This window comes from Nannospalax galili, unplaced genomic scaffold (assembly GCF_000622305.1).
Source record: "Nannospalax galili isolate Female #2095 unplaced genomic scaffold, S.galili_v1.0 scaffold390, whole genome shotgun sequence".
NCBI lineage: Eukaryota > Metazoa > Chordata > Mammalia > Rodentia > Spalacidae > Nannospalax > Nannospalax galili.
Genome location: NW_008330777.1, coordinates 4,255,242 through 4,274,168, shown reverse-complemented (window position 1 = coordinate 4,274,168; position 18,927 = coordinate 4,255,242). Strand labels below are relative to the sequence as shown.

General features: G+C 36.0%; 1 protein-coding gene across 1 annotated transcript in view; it reads right to left on the bottom strand.

Annotated features, from left to right (window-relative positions):
- The window catches only part of Otogl (otogelin like), a 168,859-nt gene that overhangs the window by 7,554 nt on the left and 142,378 nt on the right, over positions 1-18,927 (bottom strand). The window contains exons 38-52 of the mRNA XM_029555761.1: positions 18,909-18,927; positions 17,879-18,021; positions 17,624-17,647; positions 17,442-17,534; positions 14,232-14,421; positions 12,337-12,551; positions 9,727-9,868; positions 8,575-8,760; positions 7,500-7,712; positions 6,849-6,953; positions 6,479-6,586; positions 5,426-5,527; positions 4,979-5,083; positions 4,810-4,894; positions 2,719-2,839 (exon numbers count right to left, since the gene is read on the bottom strand). The exon at positions 18,909-18,927 is cut by the window's right edge and continues 159 nt beyond it. Coding sequence (XP_029411621.1) covers positions 2,719-2,839; positions 4,810-4,894; positions 4,979-5,083; positions 5,426-5,527; positions 6,479-6,586; positions 6,849-6,953; positions 7,500-7,712; positions 8,575-8,760; positions 9,727-9,868; positions 12,337-12,551; positions 14,232-14,421; positions 17,442-17,534; positions 17,624-17,647; positions 17,879-18,021; positions 18,909-18,927 — 1,851 coding nt within the window. The remainder of the gene's footprint in view (positions 1-2,718; positions 2,840-4,809; positions 4,895-4,978; positions 5,084-5,425; positions 5,528-6,478; positions 6,587-6,848; positions 6,954-7,499; positions 7,713-8,574; positions 8,761-9,726; positions 9,869-12,336; positions 12,552-14,231; positions 14,422-17,441; positions 17,535-17,623; positions 17,648-17,878; positions 18,022-18,908) is intronic.

Here is an 18,927-nt window from a genome sequence, read left to right as displayed (position 1 = left end):
ATTATTATTATTGTTATTATTATTTTTATGTGATTTACCATGACAATTTTAAAATGAGACATTATAACATGCAGCAATTTCCTAAACACTCATAAAGACACTTAGCAGGTATTTAACAAACATTTTTAGTGAATAGGCTGAAGTTCACTTAGTGTTCAGGAAAAATTCACAATAAGAAATATGATCATAAATTATTCGACATCTTTATGGGAGGGGTGTGCATGTTCACCTGTGTGAGTGCATGTATGTCATAAGTGTGTGCATATGTATGTTGACCAGAGAATGCTGGGCATCTTCCTCAGTCACTTGCCATCTTCAATGTTGAGGCAGGGTCTCACACTTGTACCCAGAGCTCACCAGCTCAGCTAGTCTAGATAGCCAGTTTGCTCCGGGGATCTACTATCTCTGTCTCCAGGGTGCTGGGATTACATGTGGGCACCTGCCCAGCATTTATATAAGTGCTGTGTTCCCTAACTAGTCCGCACAAGCAGGGGGCAACCCCTTTAACCACTGAGCCACCCGACCCCCGGCCCATATGATCCACTCTCTTTAAACTTTAATTTACTCATCTATTAAATGAGAGAAGGTGAACCAGATGAACATTAGACTGTGCTAACTTTAAAATGCTATCACTTGAATCTGAGCTGCTAGAGGACAATTTGGAGGTAAAAGAAGTTTGGTACCCCTGAAAACTTTGATTTGTGGAAATATGCCCTACCTGCTCTCTAGAGGGTGTCTGAATTCTGAGGTCTGCGTCCCAGCAAGGCTTCTATGGCATACAGATAGAGCGGGATCTACGGGTTTAGAACAGTGACTAACACTAACTCAGAAACAGCACTTCAGTGTGGGGATCTTGTTTTGCTCTCATTAGTTAGTTATATGAGTCAGTAGGTATTACTCAGCCAATCTTTGCTTTACATTCCTCATTCACGCAACAGACATGATACTGCTGACCACTTAGTAATGTGGATGGAGAAACATGGGCCAATATATGTCAGGTGGGCAGAGTAGAGCTGGTAAACAGGAGTACTGCATAACCTGTAGCTATTAGTAAACTGTTGTCACGACTAAGACTCAAGACTTGGGAATGCTTTAGAATCTAAGCAAGCCCAGGACCAGGTCTAAATTTTCAAATATATTCTTGTAAGAATCACTTTTCCCACAGTGCCTTTCATTTTCAAATCACACGGTAATAAATGATTTGATTCTTGACATGAAGAAATTATTCTAATAAATTTACACTAATAAATTTACATCTAAAAGTCACTTTTCTTGTAACCTAATATATTATTTTTATAGTACCTTATAAATTGTAGTTTCATAAATGTTAATTTTTTTTTTGTTTTATGACTTTAATCTAGAGACAATTCCAAGAAGATTGGAAATAAAATGTCTTAATTGAGTTTTAAAAATAATAATAAATCAAATTCTAGTAGTGCATAAGCTACCCTAAAGATGAATTGAGGGATCTGGCTAGTGCTGTCTTGTAGGTCACCTACCAGCACTTTTCATTTGAAAATAATTAAAGCCGCAGTGCTCATCCCTTCCTAGAAAGCTTAGCTTTCAATCTTCTCGTCCTCTTTGTCTTTCTTTCGAAGCCATACTCACATATTTACTTATAGTTTTATTCTCTTAAGTATACAATTATTCCTAGAATAAATATGCTCATTATTCTACCAATACTTAACATTACATAAAATAAGATAGTGTTTTTATTGTTGTTGATGTTTGTTTTGTTGTTGTTGTTGTTGTTTGGGGGGGTTGGTTTTTTTGTTTTGTTTTGCTCTTTGTTTTTTTTTTGTTTTTTTTTTGGTCTTTTTGAGACAGTGTCTCCCTGTAGCCCCAGCTGACCTGGAACTCACTATGTAGACCAGGCTGGCCTTGAACTCACAGAGATCCACCTGCCTCTGCCTCCCAAGTGCTGGGACTAAAGGCGTGCACCACCACGCCAGGCTAAGATAGTTTTTTTTTTTTAACTTCCACACAAGCATTACTCTTCTTTACAGTCACTAGTACTTAAAAGCAATCATCTCAGAGGGTTTCTATTCTTCAACTATTATGATAGTTGAATACAAGCTTCTGTATACATTTGTTTACTTTCTTATGGCTATATACCTAAGATGAAACTTGTTGAATCACATGATAACTCTGCCTAACCTTGTGATTGAACTATTAAGCTATTATTGAAAGCATGTGCGCCATTTTACACTGCTAAGCAGTCTATGATGGTTCTAACCTCTCCATATTCTTGCAATATGTTATAACTTCTCTCTTTAAATTGTACATGATACGGTTTCCCATTGTAGTGCTAATTTACATTTAACTAATAACAAATGATGTTAAATATCCTCCAGTCTAACAGAGGAGATCTGAATGAGGCTAACATGACTGGAATTCCAAGATCTAATCTGAGATGCTCTGCTGGTTATTAGAGTGTGGGCCAAGTACCCAGTATTCTCTCTCTCATACACCCCCCCACCCTATACACACACACTTTTGTTCAATATGTTGCAAAGAGCCAAAGTCTTCCATTTTACCTTTTTGAATTGCACTCCTTCACTTACAAACAGACCCTACTCTATGGAAAGTCTTCATTCATGAATGGCTCTACTATTCTTAGTCTATCTTCTGGTCTCTGACATTTTACTGCTTATATTCTCTCCTACATAGGCACAGCCACATCTTCCTGCCTCAAAAACCATTTTTTCCATAATTTACATCCCATTCAGCACCCTTTTCTTCTTCTAATATAGTAGGTCCACAACTGAGCTTTTCAGAGCTCAGCTGCCTTTTCAAGAGACCTGCACCACAACTGCATGCGTATTGGTTGAATCTATAACTGAAAAGAAATGAATAGATCAAACCTGAGATCTCAGCCTTGTCTTTAAAACCCTCTTCAAATACACCAATTTGGTCAGATCTTTATCTGAAATTATTCCTCTTCTGGTTTAGTCTTTTTTCCAAATGAGAGCCTATTTTTCCCTCAGAATGCATCTGTTATGCCGTGCCTTTGTGTATATACCCGTGTTCTTACAGCCTCTGGATGAAGTAGTCTAACTTCTTACATCATTTATTAACCTGACTACATAAACTTTTGTTGGTAGTGCCCATCCTTAAAAAAATTCCCCATGATGATTTACACCTTGTGGTTAGTATTCTGAATACCAATTTATTTGTGATAACACAGAAATATATATAATAAATCCTTAATGATCCCTTTCTTTGTACCAGGTACTGTGTAGTTCACTTTTATCATCTATGAAGTGATATTTTCAGTGATATTACAGTGAGTCAAGTAAGATATAACTTGAGAAAGTCAAGGCCCCAGAGACCAGGGAGTCCCACATTTACTGTTATGGTTTCTCCAAATAGTGAAATGAAAAAGAAGGGAAATGAAAAGAGTTAAGCAAAGTAGAAAGATTACAAGAAAACACACACACACACACACACACACACACATACACACACACAAAGCCCTTGTTTTGAATCCTGTCCTTAATCATTCATTCATCTATTCTCTTTGACCTCAACTTCCTTATTCATGAAATGAGCTAAAAATGGGTAGTTTATGAAGATTCAGTGTTAAATAAGGACTTGAGTAAAATAAGATGCCACAATCCTACACTTATGTAGATGTGCATAAAGCACAAACACAAAATCAGTTGAAAATTTGTATTGAAGGTGTGATGGCTAACCTTCCTTGTCAACATGATTAGATACGGAATTGCTTAGAAGACAGACCTCTGGGCTTGTCTGTGAGGGTATTTCTAGAGAGCTTTAACCAAGGAACGAAGATCTACCCTTAAAGAGAATTGCACCATCCCATGAAATGAAGTCACAGACTAAATTAAAAACAAAAGGAGAGGAAGCCTGTGGCCCACAACCATTCTTGCTCTGCTTCCTGACTGCAGACACAAAGTTGCCAACACCTCATACTCCTGAAGCCTTCCCACATCATGGGCAATAACCCCATCATGGGCAATAGATGATCCCAAACCTTTCCTTCTTTCAGTTGCTTCTTGCAGCAATGAGAAAAGTAACTAATACAAAAATTATTATAAATCTTTAGCATTCTGTTTATAACATCAGTTGAGGAAATGTTGACTTAATCCTATTGAAAATAAAATAGTAGCATGAAAAGTGGACATCTGTTACTTGAAAATGAGACTCATTTATTCCCCAGAACATAGCTTGGTACTGAAATATTTGAATGAGTTATGTAAGTACACTTTAAAAAGGAGAAGAAAAATAGAAAGTGGAAATGTCTTTGTGAAAGGCAACAATTGCTCTAATAAATGGGACCAGAGATACATTGTCTTTCTTAAACATAATAGCATATCATGAAGATAGATATTTGATGAAAAGATCTATAAAGTATTGTCAAATGCACTCCTTTAACAGTTATCATTAGTCATCCTTGTTATCTTTAAAATTTAAGTCACTAAAATTTTTATAAATTCAATACTAATAGATAATTCAAGAAGAGATAAGGAGTCACATGTTTGTACCTCTTCCTCTTCTATAAAGCATGAATTAGAAGTACACTTTCTTAAAGAGTTATTTGAGATACAGTTCAATATTAAAATCACATTTTTTCAGTATTTTGTTTCATTTTAAGAACTTGGGCTTTCAGTGACACAAGATTATGAGATTAAGTTGCCTGTTTAAAAATGTATTAAACCATTTTAAGTAAAATATAGAAAGGTTAATAATTATGCAATATCATTATTTTATCCTATTTTAATATAATTTATTGAGGAAATTTACTTTGAATGAGTCAGTAATGAAACAGATTAAGGGAGAAGATACCAATTTGAATAATATGATAAATCAATCAAAGGATGAATTCTTACCACTTCACAAGTTGGTATAACAAGGTTTTCACAGTTACATTCTAAAAGGCAAAAATGAACACGTTTACATGGATCAAAATGCATCTATTTAGTATCTCAAAGCTTTAAAATATTAAATTAGTTACCACAATGCCAATTTGGGCAACATTGACCAGACACATTTTCTTTCACAAGATTCATGTCTTCTGCACAGTTGATTAGTGGTATAGGACAAAGATTTGGCTCACAAACTAGGAAAAGAAATCAAATAAGTAAAGATGAACCTCATCGACTTGCTCTCCTTAGTACCTACCATTTAGTTTACTGCCATTACTAAGGCAGTGGTGTAATTCTGGGTCCCAAGTGTTGCCTCTTCTACCTCCCAACTGCCATATGCTCATGAAGATAGAGTGAATGGCTGGTAAGAAGGTTCGGCCACAGTAATTGAGCTAGCACAGCTCATCAAGGGCCCTGGAAAAGGGTTTGATGTAGCACTACCACAAAGATATTTTGGACATCTTGAACATCTAACTCTTTGGAGACATTTCATGGACACATCTAAATATTTTTAAATATGCTTAAAATATTCTTACCACAGTAGTACTGAGGACAGCATAAATGTGTAGTATTAAGGTCCACTGTGAGGAATTCCCCATCAGTGCAGACGGGAGTAGATTCAGTGCAAGGTTTGCAGACTAAAAGTGAAAGAAAAAAAAAGTCACATTATTATAAAATCTAATTATTAGTTCAAATTATCATATGCAAAATAAAATACATGATAAATGAAAAATATAGGGAAAACAAAGCATAATGCTTTATTTCCTAAAGATACTATTTTATGGGCTAGAGAGATGGCTCAGCGGTTAAGAACACTGGCTGTTCTCACAGAAGACCCAGGTTCGAATCCTAGCACCCACATGCCAGCTAACAACTTTCCATAACTCCAGTTCCAGGGGATCCCACAGCCTCTTCTGTCCTCCACAGGCATTGCATGACATTGGTGCACTTACCTACATGCAGACAATACACACATACACATAAAATAAAAATAATAAATCAAGTCTTTGAAAAGATAAATGCTTTATGCTTCCTAGATACAATGATAAATAGGAAGTCTTATAAAAAATATAAGCCATGTATACTTCTAGAATAGCATTCTTATGAAAATCTAAATATCATTGATTTATTTATTGAGATTTCTTCATTCTCTGCCTTTGATTATTCTCATCTGTCATTGAACAATGCAGCAAACACTTTTCTTCCATGCCTCCCATATTTGATAATTCTTTGAATGGCTTTGACAATGTTTCAACAGAGTGCATAATATTCTAGTTGGCTCTTCCAGGATAGCCCATGCTAAATTTTTTTCACAAAAGTGAGATACATGCTTCATTAAAGAAAAGTCTTGATTTTGTTGTTTTGATCATGTTTGACCAGATACACACTTTAGTTGACAGGGTAAGCACTGTTATCAAGTAATAGTTATCAAGAGTTATTAAAATCTACTTTGTTTTCTACAGTTCTCATTCATCTTAATTCCTATAATACAACAAAGTACTGGTTGCCATTGGTCCAGTAAAATTTGCAGCAAATAAGAGACTTTCCCTATATCCTTTCTCTTCCTTCTGAAAATTATCTCTACTCACCACAGAAAGGGTAGAAACAGCAAGGTTCTCCCTGTTGCACTTGAAGCATAAACTGGTCTTCTCTGCAATCTTGTGTTGAAATATTGGGACATCTGAATGTGTCACATTCTGCAGAAAGCACAAGTGCATTTAAAATTTTGTGAGACTAGGACAATAAAGTACATTTTTAAAAATGAGATAATATGGTTATTTCTCTTTGAATTGAGTGGTAACTAATTAAAAATCTTAACATAGGGAAAACTGATGGGAATTAGCCAGTTCTACAATCACTTATAATAAATTGTATCCTTGGAGACACAGGAAAAAAGTCCAGTCCAATAACTTTAGTGTACAATGATCCATTCACACTTTCCCTAGTTAATTAACTTACCACATTTGTACTGTGGACAGCAAGAAAGAGGGCTATAACCAACAATCAGTTTCTGGCTACTTGTGCATGTCGGAATGGTGGTTTCACACAAAGTCATGTCACATCCTAGAAATAAGCAATAAAACATTACAATGGCAGTGAACTTAACTAAAATCATTTGCTGTCTACCTGCAACAGGGAAGCAGCTCTCACTAAACATGTTTTTAACACTGTGATGAAGCCCATCAAGCCAAAACATGGACCATATATGAGACATCATCAACTCTAAGGATTGTCTGGGACTTTCTTGAACCCCCTCACTTATCATGAGTCATAGACTCAGAAGTCCTGTCTTTTGTCATACATTGCTGAATATTATTAATGGTTATTGGCAAACTTTTGTGTGTATTTGTATACCTTGCTTTGAGAAAATGACTTTTTTTTTTTTTGGTCTTTTTGAGACTGAGTCTCCCTGTAGCCCCAGCTGTCCTGGAATTCACTATGTAGACCAGGCTGGCCTTGAACTCATAGAGATCTGCCTGCCTCTGCCTCCCCAGTGCTGGGATTAAAAGTGTGAGCCACCATTTATGGCAACACTTCATTGTTTCCCTTACTTAATTTTTCAGACCAAGTGTCATTCATGCCCTATAAGACTTCAGCTTGTATACCTACCACAAACTTCTTTAGAACAGCAGGTCAGCTTATCAGTGATGCCCATGACAACTTCACCTTCTCGTTCACAAATACGTGAGGGCTCTTCTTCACAGACAGGTTCTATAGGAATGATGCTTCCATTCTCCAAACATTTGTATAGGACACATTCATCAATGCCCCCATTCCAAATCTCCCCAGCCCTGCGGGGTTGATCTTCACCATCGGTGCATACTTTGAAAGGTCAAGAATGTTATTTCAGACTATGACATGATTCTTCAGTGTAATAGCAGGCCATGAATCTATCCTTTCTCAGATTCTTCTTTTCTTTCACCACTTACTAAGTTACATTTTCTTTAACCAAAGTTTGTAAATAGGCCACAAATACTACTGCTCCTTTCTACAGCTTTCCACAGATACTTTCTTTACTGGCAATCACAAGCATGTCTCTGAACATGTCCTTGCATTTCTTTTCTATCTGTCCTTCCCTTTAATTATTAGCTAAATTCCTTTTCTTCTAACCACAATGAAGATACATGTGACAGTTTTCAAAATTCTCAAGACATTGTGCAAAAATTATTTGAACATGAAGGTAAAAATTTTAAATATTTTCCCTTAGATAAGAATACTATCTATTGTTTCTTGCATGTTTGTTTTCTCAAGGGACTAAATCCAAAAAAAAATGCTTTTTAATACTCTGTGTGTCCTCTAGTAACCGTAGAAGATAAGTGACATTAATTTCTCTGTCTTACAGAGACACAGCCTAGACTCACAGGAGCAAAAGTGAAGTACTATATAAGAAATAACTGAAACTGATCCTACAAATTACATTTGTAACTTACATTTTAATTCTTAATTTGCCTTTTCTTTCCTAGTTATTAATACACACATAAGTAAAGATTAAAATATAACATCACCAAGATCCTAATTTTAACTCCAACTGAGATCATATTAAAAAACAAGTCATAAATTCATTTCCTTTCTAACACCTAAGTTATCTTTGATCATTTTCCCTTAGCATGTCTTTCCAATATCTAAATAATAATTTTCTGTGTATGATTTCTGGATCTCTAAGTAATCGTTTTATACTTCTTACCACATTCTTGCTCTGGAATGCACTGAGTTTTATCTGGACGGTGAAGAATGGTTCCATTTTTGCACACACAGTCTTCTCTTAAATTCAGACATGAAGAGTGTCCATAGAACCATTTATTGAGACATGTTCTTGCTTCACACGGTCGTACACAAGACTGATATTCCTTCCCCTCTGGGCAACTCAGTGCTTTGAACAATAAAGGACAAAATTTGCTAATAACAAAATTAATCTATTTAAATTCTGATAAAAGGAAGAGATGTCAGCCTGTTTAACAAAAATAAATTTTGCACATCTTAGTTTCTTCAAAGACCATTTTTAATGTAATCATCAGCAATAAAATAGCCACTGGAATGTGAAGGCACCTTCCAAACATCTAACTAGTATTAGGTGTTGCAGTGAGAAATGTTCATTTGATTTGTAGCAAATAAATATCACCAACATGCAGCCTAAGTCTGGTTCACATAAATACATAGTCAACCATTATGAAGCTACTGCTCTTCAGCAAGAAGAGATACAGCTTCTACTCAGAATTTAAATGTACAACCCAAACCAAGTCATAAACAAGAAAAATGCTGCCTGTTGAAGTTTAATCTTTTACTGCTAAGGAAACATTGCTGAGCATTCTTTAAATGATGTTTTAGAAAATTCTTGTTAATCCCAGCATTTGGGAGGCAGAGGCAGGCGGATCTCTGAGTTCGAGGCTAGCCTGGTCCACATAGTTCCAGGACAGCTGAGGCTGCAGGGAGACCCTGTCTCAAAAAGACCAAAAGAAAAAAAAAAACAACAAAAAAAAAAGTCATGCTGTTAAAAAATGAATACTCAGCTTGTGGGAGGGTATAAATTAGTGGATTTTAGTGGGGAACAATTTGACGGTGTCTAGTGAAATTGGAAACTGCAGGCATTCAAGATGAATCAAAAACAGTGCTCAGGAACAGAGATTCCTCTGGGGAGGGAGGGGCCAGAGATGGTCACACCAGAGCTTCCAGAGTCCCTTTTATTTCTGAAGTTTAGTGATGTAACTTGTATTTGTGACATATTTTTTGTTCCATACACTTTATTCTTTTGTGATTAAAAATGAAAAGAAGAACGTTAATACAAAAAGGAAACATTATATAATGATTAGAAAATATTATTGTGTTAATGTTTACTTACAGCAGTAGTCAGGGGTTCGCCACTGAATGCAGATGTCAAACTTGTTGCACAGAGCAACATATGCAGAAATTGCATCACATTCATAATTCCAGAAATAGGTGTAATTAATCCACATCTTTTCACAAAAGTCCTTTGGTGAAACCTAGGGATATATTTTACCTTAGTATAAGTTATGTTGTTTTAACTACTGAAAAACCCTGAGTTAAAACTATTTGAAGAATCTTATTAATGGCCAGGTATGGTAGAGCATGCTTGTAACCCCAGTTCTTGGGAGGCAAAGGCAGGAGTATTGATGCATGTTTGAGACCAGCCTGGTCTACATAGTAAGCTCGAGGCTAGCCAGGCTCCATAGTGAGGCCTTGTCTCAAGGGGGTTTGGATTTGATTAAGATCTCATATATGAAATACACAAAAACTCAAAAATATATACATACAAACTTAAGAACAAAAGCAATCAAAATAAATACCATTCAAGTTTCTTTTAGATCTCAAATTCTCAAAAATCAGCAACACTCAATGTCACTTCTGAATTTATAATATTGTCAATAAATCTATCTTTAAACTTTTTTGTTATTTAATATCTTTATTTTGTGTGTATGAATGTATTGCCTGCATGTACATAAGTGCATCCATGTCGTGCAGTACCTGCAGAAGTCAGAAGAGAGTTTCTAGAACTAAAATTACAGAAGGCTGTTAGTCACCATGTGGCCCTCGAAATCAAGCCTGGATTCTCATCAAGAGCATCCAGTGCTCTTAACTGCTGAATCAGGCCCACAACAAATCTTACATAACTATTATCTATGCTAATCTATATTACTCTTCCTTATAAAGATAAAAATAACAGACTATCTCAGGCCTAACAAAAATCTATTTCTGATATGATGCTGTGAGCTGCAATTATCTCTTCCATATAATTAACAAGAGTTTTATCTACTATAGAAAAAAAGTTGAAACTCCTTAAACAGTCCATAATTTACAGCACACTGTACAGTAAATAAGTTTGTAAATGGTTCAATTTTTTTTAATTCCTATTGCATGTTAGTTATATAAGTTACATAACTTGGCATGTTTTAATGTAATTAGAGACTCACTGTTTTATACTCTGTTCTAGAGGCAACCTGAAATGTGAATAATTTAACTTATTTCATCTATTTTAATTTTTCTCTTCTCTCATCCATTCAGTAAACATGTAGTAAGCATGAATGAATGGATAGATGTTAAATTCTGTATTTCCTTTCTTACCTATCCAACTCCTTCTATAACGCCCTACACCTGTACTTGCTCATGGGGAAGCAAGAAAATCTGTTAGATGAACAGCTTCTTCACATCTGCCTCACTCTAGAAGTGAAGAAGCCTGCTCTTGCACCTGTTTCTGACCGTGCCCTATCCTAGTTATTTTATTCAGTGTGGAAAAATCATATTTCTAACCATGATACAAAAACCATGACCAGTTAAACTGGATTTTATTTTTATAGCAGATGAAGATTAGATTGTATATTTATAGTATTAGAGAGTATTAGATTGTATATTTAGAGTATTAGATATAAAATAAACATTTTTGTTAGTGCCCAATTCTTCATTATCTGTGGACTTCAGCTTTCCTTACATTAAGTCAGTTGTTCAGGAAGATCCCAAGAAAAAAGCTAAGGCTATCACAGACTAAACTGTACCCTGTGTTATCACACCATGTGTTACCTAGGCAAGCAAAAGCTTCTCTGATTCAGTCAATCTCTCAGGTTCCTAAAGGAAAATGTAGCTTTTACAATTTATAATGCTTGGTAAAACTCTATTGCTGAAGACATACAACACACATTTTGTCTGCAGGACATAGAGAAATCTATCTCAAATAAACGGAGAAACTTGCTCCCTGGGGCTGGCTATCATGGTGCCTGAACGTGCTACATAGGTTGCTGAGGAAGAAAAGACAACTCTCTTACCCAGCACTGCATACTGCGTGCTGCATTACCAACCTGCCAAGCAAGATGTGCCACTTGTGCCATTTGAGGCCTGCTCTAGAAGAGGGAATTTCATATCTGGTACTGTAATTCTAGTCAAAGCCTATGACCATGGAGGTCATAGGCCCTAAAGTAGAACCTGCTATTGTTATTTTGCCCAATGGTAATGTTGTCATATTCCCTTTTAATTGTTTATGTTTATGCCCAAAGACCTGGGCTGCTCTCGACCCAGTGATTAAACTGAGAAAACAAGAGAGTACAAAGGTCAACTGAATTGGGTATATGACCATTGAGCTTACAAGTATATACACATTAGAGGTCAGGATCATAGGAATTGATTAACGCTTCACTGTCTTAGCTTCCTTACAAATTGCCATTGATCACTTTCATTCAGAGGAATTTATTCATGAAAAGGAGTTTTATTTTCCTAAAAGCCAATAGTTCTAACAAAACATAAGAGGAACAAAAGATAATTATCCTTCCTGTCTCTATAAATTTATGAAGTGTGATTCTGAACTTCACAATGTGCTGATAGGATTAGAGAGAAAGTATTCTCAGTAGAACAGCATAGCAAAAATGTTAGTTTATTGGTTTTTGTTTGTTTTTTCTCTCAATGAGTCCAGTACAACAGCCCTTTTTGACTTCTTGTGACTTACTTTGTCATGGCAAGGAGTGAAAGATCTTCTGTTCAGTAGCTCAATGCAGCGACTGCAGTCATGCTCAGTACAGTTCCTAACAGGTCTTCTCGTCGTCATTTCCAATGATTTCTCAACTTCCCAGCTCCTGATAAATAACTCTATGTCTTCCATGTTGGTAATGATGGTGCCATTCTGCATCCTGAGGTCATCGTCTGGGTCATCATTGCAAATTCCTTGAAAAGGCATGTGGCATTTAGAAAAATAAAAATAAAAAAGCTCACTTTCATCAAATAATCAAATATAGGCAGTGCAACTAATCTGCTTAATACATGACATTAAATTAATAAATTATTTACTGAATAAAGCACTAAGCAGCTAAATTTAGGAATCTTTTGATTTGGGCCCTGATAAGATCTTTAAAATTATATGTCTGGTTTTTAATAAAACATTGTATCTTAAATGATTATGAAAGAAATCATGGGTGTAGAAATGAAGATATGTGCACTATCACAGAAAATTGGAAAAGAGGAGACTGCTTCTGCTCCTATAGTCTTCCAACTTAAGAATAAAATTTTATATCTAGTGATTTATTTCCCAGTACAGCATATATTTAGTGAATGAATTCCAGTCTTCTATCCTCCAAGGGAACCTCTGCCTGAAAATTATAAACTTTTGCTTTCAGTAATGATTTCTGTTCCATTGCCTACTTCATGACACAACTCTAGAAATGGGTTAAGAACACTGGCTGCTCTTACAGAGGACCTGGGTTCAATTCCCAGCATCCACATGGCAGCTAACAACCACCTGTAACTCCAGTTACAAGGGACCTGACCTCCTGTTCTGGCTCCCTTGGACATTGTGACATGGGTGCACTTACACACATCCAGGCAGTATACTCATACACATAAAATAAAAAATAAAAAGTAAAATATTTTTTTAAAAAGAGTATAATACATCTTGTGGGGAAGTCAAGGCAACAGGAACTTGACACATCTGGTCACATTATATCCACAATCAGGAAGAGGAGAATGATAAATGCTCACGTGCGAGTCCCTTTCTCCTTTTTATTCAGTCTAGGACCCAAGCCAAGGGCATGGTGCCTTCCCGTTTCAGTGTGAATCTTCCCACTTCAGTTAACCCAATCAACATAATCCCTCACTTGCATACCCAGTGTCTAAATAATCCCTCACAGGCGTGCTCTGATTGGCACAGTCCTCACAAATACAGTTCTGATTGGCACAATCCTTACAAGAGAGTTCTGATTGGTATAATCCTTACAAATAATCCCAGACATAGACCAGCTAGCTGATAGCAGTCACTTGAGACACAAAGATTCATTAAATATTAAGGTACCACTGTCAGAACTTGAGCCACGATTTCAAGGACAAAGATGATCTCTCTTTCTCTTTAAAGTTACCTGACCTATTGACATGCTATAGCCTTGAGTTCCTTTGAGGAAAGTTAGATAAATTTACTCTTCATCAGTGGAGTATAGAGCCAAAGGAAGTGTAGAGAAATTCACCCACAACCCTGATTATACATTTTTATCACATAAATTAAGATGACCCTGAGACCAACTTATTAGAGCAGATTAGAATTAAGTAAATTAAAATATGGCTAACAACTTCTGAATGGTCAGTAAATATGAGCTAGCACAAACACAAAGTATAACAGGAACCATAATAAACATGCATTTCAGTGGAATGCCTAATTTGAAATGCTGTTTCTTGACTCGTAAGTGTTTGTTGAGTTTACTTTCTGCAGTATTCACATGCAGAACTAAACGTGAATATTGCCTCTCAAATTGGGAAAGCAGGTTGTTGGAGTCCAAAAAAAAAAAATATATATATATATATATAGTGTAAGCAGGCAAACACAACAAGACAAATAGAAAGTTTAAGATCAGTTCTTACCACAAAGTCCTTCTGTGTAGGAAGACAAGTTAAACTGGGCACTGAAGTGAACATCGATAATTCCTGTAAGGTGAGCCCACTTTATTATTAACCCAGAAGGAGTAGTGATCACATACATTGTACCAGAATCCTCTATGGATAGTTCTTGACTTGAAAAGGGCAAAGGCACAACAATAGAATCCACATCTACCTAGAATAATATAAACACAACCCTTAGGAGAATGTTTATTTAAAGGAGTGTTGGGGGTGGGGGCATGTGGACGTTTGGTGATGAGAACAGGAGGGGTAGAAATGATGTAAATACAGTACTCATGTATGAAGTTATCTAACACTAAAAACTTTTAAAATTTAAATAAATAAATATAGACTAAGGCTCAGGGAACATTGTGGAAGAGGGGATGGAAAGAGAGAGAGACATAGAAGAACCTGCTACTAGTTGATGAATTCTAGACATAATAGGGAAGCTGCACCCATGAAATTGCCACAGTATGGTAGCCTAACAAGATCTTCATAATGACAAAACCAGTTGACATGTCAATGTAGATAGGAGAAAGTTCACAGGGTCCCACCTCAAAATGAAGAACTACAGGCAACTAATGGATGCTGAGGGAGGGAGAATCAGTTTTCTCCAGTTCATTGAGAGGTTATCTAATCCAAATTGGTCAGTCCTAAATGGACCAAGCACATTTTATATGTGTCTATTTATAAATGTATCTAGAAATATGCAGTAATAATATTTGCAATAATAATAATAATATTTGCAATTGTCAAAGAAGAGGACAAATAACTGTAAAGGTGTTGGGGGAACATGGGAGTACTTGGAGGAAGATTTGGATGGGTGGAAGTAATATAAATACAATTTTCACGTGTGAAATTCTCAAAAAATAAAAATTATATTTAGTAAATAAATAAATAAAAACAGTGCTTTGTCACGGCAATGACATAGAAGTTGAACTATAAGTAACAGTAACTGTTTGTTATATTCACCAATCTTCCTATTGCTCATCTTTTTATCCTGTTCTTGCTGTCACCTGGAGCTGAGCCATCATCCCTTCCCCTTTCCCCTTTCTACTGACTTGTTAAGACTTCAGATGTCACCTAGTCCACACAGACCTGTTTGACCCTCTGTAATTGTGTCATGACTCCTCTGCATTTCCATGATATGCTCATAATTTTATCTCTGTACCTCCTGCTTTTCAGCCACTAGATATTTATGTAAAACCCACACAACTGCACATAGCTCGAGGTTAAGACCAGCATTTGTATTATGTAAATGATCAAAAAAAATTTTTTTAAATAACTGGTTATTAGTTCAACAAATGGCCAGAAGTGAGCTCATGTTGGGGCAAAAAATGTAAGCCCCTCTACTCAAATGCTCAAAATAATGGAATTGACTACATTTGCAATTATTTCCTATTAACTTCTTTGTAATCTAAGAACATCATCAAAATAAAGAATATTCAAATGATATCATCTCAAAAAGTATCATACTTACATATTTTAGGCTTTACTTTATGCTCATTTTAATATTAATTCCAGCCTAAAATCTATGAAACTATGATAACAGAGCAATTATTTGCAGAAAGCAATATAATATGCCAGTCATTTTAAGTAAAATCTTTGCACGTTTTTTTCTTATACTTTAGAGAGAACCATTCAGGTGTGAGTGATGTATCCAACTCATAACTCCATCTTACATCCTAAAGAAACACCTTGGGAAGAGGTTTTCCCATAAAACCAAGTGATTCTTTTCAAGCCTTTTATACCTTTTTGCTGTTCTTTAGATTATTACTATAAAGTTAAATATATCTTCTTTCTATTTTAGTTAGTTCTTATTCATTAAAAGATAGTGAGGTCAGCACTTCCAAGCCAGCCCTTCAATCTCCTCTCAGTGCTCTTCCCTTTACCCTTCTTGGTACTACGTTTTCCACAGTTTGCCTCCCTTCCTCACATTCTTGCCTTTATCTGACTTGAAACACAAACATTAACTCTGGAAGAAGAGGTGTGGAAAGTCGCACGTCTTCTGAGAGAGCTTTAAGATGTTTAACATGGCTCTTAGCTAATGACTGTCATACAAGTGGAGGAAAAATCTAATACTAAAAATCATTTTTAACTTTCCATGAAAAGAATATTTATCCACAAAAGCAATGAAACTACACTTACTGATATGTTTAATTTACTCTTTGTGAAAATAATTGTTTTGTATAATTTCTTATATGTGGATCCTAGAACCAAATCCTTATAAGTGAATATGTATCCAGACATAAATGCAGGAACCAGAATAATGAAAAGAAACCAGGGATGTAAAGGGAAAGAAAGAATCTGGGAGAGAAGAACAGTAGAAGACAGATGTTACTAGGGGAAGAAATGGGTAACAATGGGGTTATTTAAAGGAGAGGGGGGGAGGAGGGTTAAACAAGGAAGCTTGGGGATAAAGGAAAAGAAGCTCAAGAGAGGTGGGACCATAGGAGACTGGTATTATCAAGGGAGAAATGGGGAAAATCAGGACACTTTAAATGAGAAAACCATGTCCAAAGGGTTAGACAATGAGAGAGGAAAGATAAATAATGCCTAGCTAGTTTTTTAAAAAAATCAGAGGGAATCATATTACTTCAACAACCTAATGACAAATCACACATAGATTATCTCTACATGAGTCTATGGTATAGCTAAAGGCTACATAACAAGAAATGGTGCCAGAGAGGCGAAACATTCCTTTGAGTTGTTGGCCAGGGTGGTCCAAGAGACTCCCAAAATTATTCAGGCTATTGCCACAGCCCTTGATGGCCTCCCAGACTTGAAGGTAAGAGCCTCCTGCTGAAGACAGAGCACACTTCGGGCACAGGATTTGGAGCAATAGAGCTGCAACTGAAACCACTTCCCCTGAAGTCTAGCTCTCGTAGTTTTGGAGAATGCTATGAAGGTGTCAAGGGAAAACATGAATCTATGGTCCAGCACCAGCTTCAGGACCAAATAACCACCTCAATGGCCAGCACAGCATAATACATTGGTGTAGTAGTGGCACTTTTAACTTGGGGGAAGTCAACAGCTACCTAATTGGATTAAAAGCCCACTCAATTGGAGGAAACTCAAGTGTGGGTCTGTAAACATAACCAAATACACATAGCGGGAGTGGTCACAGATCTTAGAGAAAACCCTAAGACTGCCACATCCTATGTGAATATTTTTTTTTTAATTTTGTGCCCTTACCTTTCTTGCTGCTCTGTTGACAAATATTTTATGTGTAGATGTTGTTACATTCAACTTCTTAAAACAAAGTCCAGAGATTCTTCCAGAAGAAGCCTTAATTTGGAAAAAAAATAAACTTTATGGAGTTAAATATAGTTTATAGTAAGCAGAATGAATTTGCTCAATAATTTGCAAGTGCTCACTAGTTTTTTTAATGAATTTCCATTCTGAAAAAAAGTATAAGCAAAGAAACACTTTTAAAACAAATGTGTTAGTTGGCCTTTAAAAGATCAGTTAGGTGATATTATAAACCTACAAATATATTTATATGAAATATTTCTTGGTTTCAGTATTAGAAGCAGTCTCCTAGTGCTTCCACATGTGAGAATCTCCAGTGTTACAGTATTTATCACCTACAAATTTACAAAGAAATGACTGCAAAATAGATTATGACCTACCTGATTCCTGGAACATTTTTCAATGTGAACAACTATAATTTCCCCAGGAATTCTTACTAAGATATAAGAAGCCATGCTAGACAGTGCAGCGTTGTTTCCATCAAATGTGATGATGCTCAGCTCTGACAGCATGGAGCACCGACCTAGGATTAAACAGTGGAGCAGGAAAATAATTTTTGAAATTGTTATTTGTGCTTGTATCTAAATCCTTGCTTTAAAAATATATCTTTTTTATTCCTAAGTCCCCACCTACTTTCATGTCTGTGTGTGTGTGAGAGAGAGAGGAGAAAGAGAGAGAAAGAGACTCGCTGCATGCAATTAGGGTTACACGTATACATGGAAATTATTTCCTGGTGTGGGGCAATGTGTAAGTATCTACATCACTGAAGAATATGACTCTCTCTGCCCCCGCAACCATTAACTGTCCATAGCTCAGGAAGGGGAAGTAGATAATTGAGGATGATTGGAACCTACTTTTATCAAAGACGTGCGTGTGCGCGTGCACGTGTGTGTGTGTGTGTGTGTCTGTCTGTCTGTCTGTCTGTGTCTGTGTGTATGCAAAATAATGAAGGAATCATTTTTTTTTAGAATGGGAATTATTCAAACCCACTGTCTGGGAATAGGATCCAGAATTTTGTTGTAACAAGTCCCTCAGGTGATTCTAATACTTGCAATAGGCAGGTGAGCATGACCATAACCAAATACAAGATCTGTTTATTCTCAGTGTGACTTCTGAATATGAATCTGTCTGTTTTAAGGCACTCAAGACTAGATGGGGGAATATTAAAGAATGCTTCATTAAAATATATTTTGTGCATGTGGGAAATATTTACATATACATATATAAAGTAAAGTTAGCTTTGTGTTTAATAAGAGCACTAAAAAATGTCACACAGTGAGAACTGAAATCATAAATCAAATAAAGAAAGGTCAGAAACAATGGCTTTGGTATGGTGAAGTGATAAACACTGAAAACTAAGACTCTTCCCTATTTCAAACATTGGTCACTGCATAAGAAATACAAACATACACGGACATTCCCACTCTGG